The 10,108-nt window shown below is 60.0% G+C and overlaps 1 protein-coding gene across 2 annotated transcripts in view; it reads left to right on the top strand.

Moving 5' to 3' along the window:
* Positions 1–4,939, top strand: part of Nacc2 (NACC family member 2) — a 54,725-nt gene extending 49,786 nt beyond the window's left edge. For both annotated transcript variants that reach the window (XM_047525110.1, XM_047525111.1), the window contains exon 6: positions 529–4,939. In XM_047525110.1, coding sequence (XP_047381066.1) covers positions 529–1,040 — 512 coding nt within the window. In that variant the 3' untranslated portion in view covers positions 1,041–4,939. The remainder of the gene's footprint in view (positions 1–528) is intronic.
* Positions 4,940–10,108: the final 5,169 nt, after the last annotated feature.

The following is a 10,108-nucleotide window of genomic DNA, read 5'->3' on the forward strand; positions in this document are numbered from 1 at the left end:
AGTGGAACATTCCACAACCAGGAAACATTCTCTTTCTTAAGAGATCCCTGTGAGCAGCAGGTCCTGTTTAGCAGGGGCCTTAGCAGCCAGTAGTAACAGCCCCAAAGTGCCGGGCCCCAGGAGTTTCTGGGGTCAGAGCTTCTTGCTGTTTTGCGGACCTGAGCTTGGCCTTTGTCGTGGCTCCTGGTGGAGAAAGGAGAGTATCTCCAAACTGATGGCAAGAGCTCGTGAGGATGGGGAGTGTCTTTATTGCACTGACTTCTCACTCCTTGTTACCTGTGAGGAAGACCCTGCAGTGGGTCCCAGTTTGCAGTGGGGAGGCCTGGAGAGCTTAAACAGGTCTGGTGTGGGTGGGCAGCGGGGCTGTCCCAGACTGAGCAGGGAGAAATGGATAGCTGCTCCCACGCCTGGACCCACGGGCCACTTGGCCCGCCAGCCGGAGGGTGGTCGGGGCAGGTCCCTGGCTGTGGGATTGGCTGCTGGCCAGCAGGGTGTCTCATGCCCTCCGCTCCCGTCCTGCCCTCGCAGTGTACTGTCAGAACTTCGCCCCCAGCTTCAAGGAGAGCGAGATGAACGTGATCGCGGCAGACATGTGCACCAACGCTCGGCGCGTCCGCAAGCGTTGGCTGCCCAAGATCAAATCCATGCTGCCGGAGGGCGTGGAGATGTACCGCACCGTCATGGGCACCTCAGCCGCCAGTCTGCCCCTCGACCCCGAGTTCCCGCCTGGGGCTGCGCAGGTGTTTGAGCAGCGCATCTACGCGGAGCGGCGAAGCGAGGCCGCCACCATCGTGGCTCTGAGAACTGACGCTGTGAATGTTGACCTGAGCGCCGCTGCCAACCCCGCCTTCGAAGCCAGCGAGGAGGCCGACGGGGCCGGCTCCGTCATCCAGGAGGTGGCCGCCCCCGAGCCTCTGCCCGCGGATGGCCAGAGCCCGCCGCAGCCCTTCGAGCAGGGCAGCACCAGCTCCAGCAGGCCCCAGACGCCAGCAGCCACAGCCACAAGAAGGCCGGAGGGCACCTATGCAGGGACTTTGTAAGGGCCCGTGCGGCCGCTCACAAGGGACCGAGTACTAGAGCTGCTTGCATGCGTTACTAATACAGACAAATGTGATCAAGCCACTTACCTACTGAACTGCTACTGCTGCCTGACAAATGTGATTTTTATTCTGCCTGTATTTAAAATGGATGAAGGAAACAAACGCATCGTTATACTGTAAACAGCTAGGCCCCTGGCCACGCTCTGGGAGAAGGGCCCAGGGCTCCTCTGATACCCGCCAGGTCAGTCTCCTATTGTAGCTGTCCCCTCCCGCTTCTTGGGGAGGGGGCCAGAGGCCCAGGCCCCGTGCCCAGCCCTGCCCCTGCCTTGCCCACCTTCCTGCTCCTCCTGCCCCGGAAGAGGAAGCTGGGCAGCAGTGGCCTGTGACAGGTGGGCACAGGACACTCCGTTTCTTATTAGGGGAACCCCACCGGGGCACTGGGGCAGCCCTGGGCCGCCCGGGGCCAAGCTCCCTTGTTTTCCTTCTTCCTGAGACACCGCCTGTATGGGTGTGTGCATGTGTGTGTGTGTGCGTGCGTGTGAGTGTGTGTGTGTGCAGGGACCAGTGACAATGGTGCGAAGGTGGTCGCTGGCCACCGGGGTGGGGGAAGAGGAAGTTCCCACCACCACCACCACCACCATGTCCTTACTCTGCCCACCCTTGGTCCTGTGGCTCCTTGGTCCACCTGAAGCCCCAGGGGTTGGCCTGCTGACCCCCAGGGTACCACTGGCTCCAGCATGGCTACCTGCCATCCCATGGATTGGGGTGCCACCCTGTGCCCACCATGGGACGCACGCAGCTGGCCTTGCCCTCGCCACCCTGACTCCCCAGCCACTCTGGGATTTTTACTTGTTTGGTGTTTTTGTTTAGTTCAGATCTGTTTCATATATTGGAATTTTTCAGACCCAACAGAGCAAAAAATTGGGGAGGGACAGTGTTGCTAGTCCCAGTCTACCGCACGCTGGGATAAGTCTATACCCACGTTCCCCCAGCCCGGGCCAGGGCCCTGTCGCCTCCTGTTGGAGATGGGGCCCCAGGTAAGTGCAGCCAGGATGTGCGAGGCCAAACTCAGGGGTCCCGGGGGCTCTGCTGGGCAGCTCAGCCACCTGGGCAGAGCCAGGGTGGGATAGCCCCTGCTGAGCTCCTCACTCATGCCACAGGTGACTCTGGGTGTCCAAGGCTGCAGGGGTGGGCAGCAGGCTCAGGCCTGAGCTAGGGCAAGCTGCAGGTGTGGATCCCAGGTGGACTGGAGGGCCAAGAGCTGACGAGGGTGGGTGGGGGTGTTGGAGAGGGCTGTGGGGGACAGCTGGCCTGCTGGAGCCTGGAGTGCTCAACTTGACCTTGAAGGCTATCGTTTCCGTGGTGGGGCCTGGACTGTGAAGTGCTCATGGGGCCCTTTGCCCAGGCATCTCTTCCTCTGTCTTGTTCAGGGACTGCCTGAAGAGCCCAGGTCACTCCCAGTGTGGCCAGGGACCCCCATGCTAAGACTTGAAGGGTCTATTGCACCCTCCGTCCATCTTGAGCTCAGCTGTCCCCTCTTGTACGTTCGCACATGGGCAGTCTCCCCCAAGCTGCAGTGCTGGGCACAGGGTCCAATATGGGGAGACTTCCTTGGGGCCCCCTCATACACTGGCCCAGCCACAAGCACGTGTCTTCCCTCCACAGAGATGCAGTGGCTTTGGAAAGGGAGTAAGGAGGACCAGAGGTGGGCACGACAGGATCTGGCCGTGGCCCCTCTACCTGCCCCTTGGGACCCAAGTCCAGGGAGATCCAAGGCCCGCATTCCTGGGGTGCTGGGTGGCAGCAGGACCACTCCTGCCAGCACCTGGAGCCTCCAGGTGTAGAGGTGGGCCTCCCTCCAGGTGTAGAGGTGGGCCTCCTCTGCCTCTCTTCTCACTGTGGGCTCTTGTGGGTTGGAGTCCCCAGGGTGCCCTCTCAGAACCTGGACCAAGCCTTCTTGGCACGGGGAGGAGGCTGCAGGGCAGTAAAGGGGGTGATGGGTGAGGTCAGGCTGCACCCTGGTCCCTCTGAGTTTTCCTTCATCTGCCCCCCACCCCTGATTTGCACTTTAATTTGACCATCCCTGGGGACCTTTGGGAGGTGGACCCACCTGTCCTGGCTGTTGACAGAAGGGCTCTCTCTCTCTCCCCTGCACTCCAAAGTGGGCACGGTCCTCCACCCTGAGCCAGCACAGGGAGGGTGCCGCTGGCCACTGGAGGAGGCAGTGGCTGCACAGAACGCCTGACCACTGCTCGGGCTAGCACAATGTCCTGTGACCTCTGTCCCTTAATTGTTTATAACCGCCGTCTGTTTTGTTGTTCTGGTTAAGGAAGGCAAGAGCTATAGGTAAGACTTAAATAATAATAATTCAATGTGAATGGGTTCTGAGCTCTCCCTGTGCCCCAGGCGGGCCAGGCCGAGCGTTTTGCACTAACGTGTCCACAGGGGACATGGTCGGGAGCGTTTGCAGACGTGCGTGGCCGATGACTGTACCTGCCGGGGGCGCTCCCTCCGCATCCTGAATGTACCTCGGGGCAGGCGGGTGGGCAGCGGGCCTGGGCTCGGAGGGACCTTCCAGAGTGCCTTAGCATCTTTTGATCATTTTTCCCAAGGAAAACCAATTAAGGAAACCGGACCCTCCCCCCTCCTTTGTTTACAAGATGACTAATTCCAGAATCGGGGGCTGTCTTGTCCTGCGCGCGTGACCCTGACTCATCCAGACCCTGTAGACCAGAGATGAGCCACTCAGTATTTATGAGATGTCTGCACCTTTATTCCCAAGCTTGACTACTAGCAATACGCATATACTATATAGAGTCTATTATAGAGCTAAGTTATATTGGCGCCTTTTCCGGGAGGACAGTCGGGACTGGACTGCATCGGAGCTGCTGAGGCGGGTGGCCAGCCTGGGGTCCAGCCGCCGCTCCTGCCCTCCTCTGCCCTTCCAGAGGGGACAACCCTGGAGGCAGCTGGGACAAGTGCAAAAGGTTCAGAGGAAGGGACCAGAGACGGGACGGATACTGTGAGCTGGGAGGGGCTGCCCGCCTGGCCGGCGCTCCTCGTACTTGAATTCTGTCTTGTTTTCTGCACCAGGTCTGCTCACCGAGTTCTCTGTGGTCGCTTCAGTTTGCATCTGATTTGGTGTCTTACTTTACCCCAGTGTGGACACAGCTGTGTGTGAGAGGCCAGCAGGGAGAGACCCTCTGGGGTACCCTGCACTGTGTGACTGCTGGGTGGGTGGAGGGGAACCGACTGTGTGGTCTCATTTCTCCCCAGTGAACCACCCTTCCCGGCTCCCAGCTTCCCGGTGTTTGCTCAGAGCCAGAGGAAGGCCAAGGAGGGGCCTGGGAGGACTGGTGGCCAGCTGCTGTGCTGGGCAGGCCTGTCCCGCTCAGCAGCTGGAACGCTCTTGGCCAGCCTCCCCATCAGCTCCTGCCTGGGTCCCCCAGGGGCTCTTCTCATGGAAGTGTCTTTGCCGGAGTGGGAGAACCTGTCCTACCAGGCAGGGTTGTGGAGAAGCCTCTCAGCTTTAACTACTGCTTGAGAAAGATGCTGCCTAGTCCCTGTCAGCCAGCGGCTCCATACAGCCACCGCGTGAGGTGCGGGGCTCGCTAAGGTGTTTCTAAAATGGCAAAGGTGTTTTGCTTTTGTTTGTTTTGTTATTTTGAAAAAGAAGGAAAATCACACAGAATCTAAAGCATTCAGATTGGATGACCTGCTTGTGTTCTGATCAGTCGCTTCCGTTGTTAGGGTTTTGCACACGATTGTGATTTTTATGTCAAAAGAAGCCAAAACTTGCAATACTATTTTTAGCAGACAAAAAAAAAAAAAAAAAAAGAACTAAGTATAAAACGTATAAATATTTTTGACTTGAACACTTGGATGGCACCAGGTGCAAAGAGAACATTCATCCTTTCGACAGAATGTTTGGAGGAAAGACTTAAAGAGGAGATGGTTGTTTGAAAGGATCTGTCTGGGGGTTAAAGTAGTACTGTAACTCACGACTGTTAAAATAAGGCACTGAGGTCACTCGTCGTGCTGTCCAGGGGCTCCGCAGAGCCAGAGTCAGGCGCAGCTGCAGGGATGCGCCGTCTTGGCGAGGAGGAGCCTGCTTTGTCCTTCCTGCGCCTTCCTCACGCCCTTCCCTGCTGTTCTCCCTAGCGACCAGACTGTTACTTTGTAGCCATGGCTGACAACATTGTATCAATAACTAAACCGACAGCAATGTGCGCAAGCGACCAGGGAACCCCGAGGGCTTCGAGCGAGCGTGCTCAGAGCCGTGTTACACAGTGGAAGTCCACAAGACGATGTCATCGTTAACTGTAAAGCGCTTTGTAAAATTCACATTTACAGAATAATAAAGTCAGTTCAAACCCATGTGTCCTGGGTTTTGCTTGACTTGTGGGGTTAGAGGGTACTTGAAGAAGTTAACCCTCCAAGAAGGTCCTGGTTTCAGGATCAAGAGCTGCTGAAGCCCCCCTCCCCCTGGTGGGGAGGGCCATCCCCAGGCGGGCAGGGATCCTGCTGGGGTTCACTTGACACCTCCTCCCCAGGTGTCTCATAAGTAAGGGGAGTAGGTGGGGTTGGATGTCCTGGGGTATTCTTGTGGGGTCCTGCCCGAGCCCCCGAGCCCGCCGTGACAGGAGGGAGGCCTTTGCTAGGTCTTGGTTCTGCTGTCAGCAAAGTGGGGCTCACCTACCACTTACCATGTGTATAGTTCCCTCCTGCCCCTCTGCTTCAGCCAGACCTGCCCCCAGGTGGACAGACTGGCCGCTGCAGTGAACAGACTCTTAAACCAGGTCTGACTGGAGCCCCTGGAGCCTGGCTGATCTGTTCCTCTGCACAGGGCTTTCCTGGGCCGGAGCAGGCCAGGCCAGGCACTTTGCACGAATGTTCCTCAGAGGCAGATCCTGGAGAGCACTGCTTGTCTCACCTCAGGCCCTTGCGCGCTGCCTCCTGTACCTGACAGACCTCCCCAGTGCCCGTGCAGCAGTCTGTGTGCTGAGAGGTGCTTCCTAGCACCCGCTCAGCTCAGAGGTGACTGGTGGGTTTGTTTGCTCAGCTGCCTACTGGGCCTCACTGAGGGCATGTCCCAGTGGGTTCCGAGCTCCCCAGCAGCCAGGACAGCTGAGGCCCAGGGAGGATTGTGAGGCAGGTCTCAGCTGGAATCGGGAGGCCTGTGGCTCTGGGATGGCCCAACCCAGCCCCACTCCTCCCAGGTTTCTAAGAAGCAGGGAGCCACACCTGTGATCCCAGCAGCTCTGGAGACTGAGGCAGGAGGATCACAAGTTCAAAGCCAGCCTCAGCAACTTAGTAAGGCCCTAAGCAATTCAGCGAGATCCTGTCTCAAAAATAAAAAGGGCTGGGATGTGGCTCAGTGGTTAAGCACCCCTGGGTTCAATCCCCGAGACCAAAGAGAAAAGCGGGGAGCTGTGTAGTTGCTGCTGGGCTTCTGTCTCCAGCCTCTGCCCTTCGCCTGGCCTGGGCCCTAGCAGCCTGACAGACATTGGCTGAGCATCACAGGTTCTGCTTTGAAGCAGCTCCCCTCCGCACCACTTTGTCCTGCCTGCCTGGAGGAGGCTGCCTCGTCAGCAGGACACACTGGCTTTGTCCCCAACCCTTTGTGCTCCAGCACAACTGGTCAGGAGCCCTGGGTAGGAGGGGAGCCTGTGAGAGGGTGAGCAGGGCGTGGCTGACACACCTGGGGTCACGCCTCCTCACAGGCTCAGAAGGTGGGCAAACCCAGTCCTGGGAGGGTGCCCAGGCGCCTAGGGGAGGGAGCTGCCAGTGAGAAGTTCCCGGAGCACAGCCCCCGCCCGGAGCAGCCTGGTCCTACGTCACAGAGGCCCCACCAGGAGGGGCAGGCAAGCAGCCATGGGTCTTGTCAGGAGCCCCCTGGGGGCAGTCCTTGGCGGACCAAGGAGAGGATGGGTGTGGGGCAGTGGGCTAGTGGCAGAGCCCTTGGCCCCACGGCCACAGTGGAGAGGAGTGCTTCAGGCTTGGTGTGGCTGCGGGGGCAGGTGGAAGGAGGGGGCACCCAGCCCCGCCGACCTAGAGGCCCCCTGGGCACGCGACAGGAGGCAGGAGACAGGGTCCGTGGGCTGTGACGGTTCAGGGCTAGGGCGGTCTGGAGACCACGGCTGCCACTCCCCTTCTGCAGCCTTTGCCCTGGGGTGTCCGTGCCACCCTTCAGAGCTGGAGCTCGAAGGTGGGGTGAAAAACTCCAGATGACCCAGTAGAAATGCAGCTGTCCGGGGTGAGGCCAGCTAAGACCTGGATCCAGGTCTGCCCTTCCCCTGGGCTGCCTGGAGGAGATGTGGTAGAGGTTGTTCTGTGGCCCAAAGACCCCGCCAGCCTCCTCGCCTTGTGGGGTGGGAGGGGTTCAGCTGCAGGGTGATGGTGCTGGGGCTGGAGGGGAAGGAGTCGGGGGATCCCCAGGGGCAAGCATTCGGTCAGAGGCAGCAGAAGCACAGAGCTCCCAGCCAGACCCCACCCTCGCCCACCTTCATACTTGGGTCTTGCTGAGCAGGGAAGGGGCCTTTGGGAGGGCTGCTTCCAGCCTCCGGGGACCCGTGATCAACAAACAGCTTCAGACAGATGGACGGTTGGCACTGCCCAGTGGGGAGGGCACGTGGAGGCCCCAGATACAGGCAAGGCAGCCGCTTCTCTGGGTGGCCTGCAGCTGGGCGGAGCAGAGGTGTGCTGTGTGGGGAGGCAGGGCTGCACAGGTGGCCTCGACCCTCAGGTGTGGGACTGTCCGGTTTGCCAGGTAAGGACGGAACCACCAGAGGAGGAGACGACCATGTTTCCCTGTGGTCTCCTTGTGACTGGCAGGTCCCCAGATGTGTCCTCCTCAGCAGCAGCCCAGCCCTGGGAGCTCCAGGCTGCTCCACACTGATGCCTGCACCGGCCACACCTGCGTCCAGCCCACAGCCCAGCCGCCTCCCTCAGCCTCCCTGCTGCAGTGCAGGCAGGGCTGTCACGTCCCTCTGCAGGAAGCGGTCACAGACCCCACTGGGAAGGGAGGTCACGAGGCATGGGTCTGGGTCTCTGACCTGTGCCGCCTCCCTCCCTTCCTCAGCCTTGGAGATCCGGGTGACAGAAGCCCCGCCATTTATGCATCTCTCTGCAGACTGGGATCCTGGTCCCTCAGTGGTCTCATTCTTCATCAGTAGATCAGGCCCTCCCCAGGGCCCCTGTGACTCCCACTGACAGGGCTCTGGGACTGGCCCACACCTGGGTTCAAGTCTGACTTGGTGCCTATGAGCTAGTAAGAGGGACGTGCATCTCACTATGTGATGCCTGGCCCAAGTGGCTCAGGGACTGGGACACCCTGCCTGGGATTGGTGTGTCCCTTAAGGGGCTACTTGTCCATCCCTCCACTGACCAAACCAGGGTGTGAAGACTACAGCGCGTCCCCACTACATGGGGCTTCTCTGTTCCCCCACTAGAAAAGAAAGAACGACTGTCCCTTGGGGAGCAGGGCACACAGAAGGGACTCCTGGAGGAGGGTGTGGGGCCGTGACAAGAGCCAGTGCCTCAGTCGGTCCAGACCCAGACTCCTCTGTGAGTGGCGAGGGACCCAGACCGCACCCAGACAGCCGGCCACCAGCCCTGGGCAAACCCTGCTGGAGGAGGCTGGGTGCTGGCAGGCAGGGTCCTTTCCAGGGTTCTTTCAGATGAACCGGCTCCAACCAGGCAGGTGGGGTTCTGCAGGATCAGGATGCCCTGAGAGCAGCCCAGGTGTGGCCCCGAAGAGCCAGCGCTGTAATGTCCAAGGGTGGCACCGTCCCCGCGCCAAGGGAGGATGACTGATAAGTGGCGTGTGGCCCAGCCACACATGGGGTCCCTTGACCTTGAGCACCTCTGCAGCGTGGCTGCGCCTCAGGGACATGATCACAGGACAGGTACTGTGGGCTCCACTTATGTGAGGTCCCCAGAGTCACCAGGCCACAGAGACAGGAGTGGGAAGGACGGTGCCGGGGGCTGGCAGTCAGTTTATGGGTCAGAGCATCTGTTGGAGAGCGAGAGCGCCTAATGCTGCTGAACTTGAAAATGGCCAAGACGAGACGGTAAGCAGTCTACATCCGCATGGAACACACGCCCCCGGAGTTGCTGCTGAGGGGGGTTCTGAAACACGGCACCGGCTGGTTCTGCTGGGTGGGAACGCCGGGAGACCTCCGCTCACCAGGCAGGGCCACCTCACGACAGCACGGCACAGGCGTGTGGGCTAAGGTGTGAGTGCAGTGTGACCACAAGTCCACATATGTAAAGACGGGGCGGGGGGACACCAAGGCCTGGAACACTGCTGCAGCGGAACAGGCCTGGGCCCAGGTGCGGCGGGCCGGTGTCCAGCCTGGAGGCTCGTTCTGGGAGTGAGCCAAGCTCCCCAGGCTGGGAGAGGCCCCCAGCATGTTCTGTGCCTCCCAGGAAAGCACTCAACAGCCCAGCCCACCCAAAAGGACTCGCACACCAGGATGGGAGTGTCTGTCCAAAATGGCCCCGTCGGTCAGCTTGGAATGCCTGTTAGGAAGCAGGACGAGCACTGTGGGCAGCAGATGCCCAGAGCAGTGTGGGCTCCTTGCTGTGCTCAGGAGAGCTAAGGAGGCCCACGCCCCTCCTGGAGGCCCGTGTGTCTTGGGGCACTCTCAGGCAGCCTGGGCTGGATGCCAAGGGGGCACATGGACTCCATCCCCACAGGGTAGTGAGCCCCACACCCTTCCCAGTGGAGGCCCCCGTGTCTCCTGCTACCCTGCCTGGCTGACATCCTTGGCATGCTGCCCCTTCCCCTGTGGGGCCTCACTTGCCCCCTCCTCCCCCAGGCTTTGCCACCAAGAAGTCCGTGCAGTGGGGACACCCCACCGAACACCGGAGCACGGTCGGATGCGAGCTTTGTGTGAGCTCACACACCTCCATGCCTTGGTCTCCCCGAGTTCAGCAAGTTGTGGACAAGACCGCTCATCTCCAGCCTTACCGTGTCCCAAGCCATCTTGCTAAAATGCAGGTCTGGTTCTGTGGATCTGGTATAGGACTCAGCTCTGAATTGGGTCCCAGAGGACCTGGGCTGG

The sequence above is a fragment of the Sciurus carolinensis genome, chromosome 14, assembly GCF_902686445.1.
Source record: "Sciurus carolinensis chromosome 14, mSciCar1.2, whole genome shotgun sequence".
Classification (NCBI taxonomy): domain Eukaryota; kingdom Metazoa; phylum Chordata; class Mammalia; order Rodentia; family Sciuridae; genus Sciurus; species Sciurus carolinensis.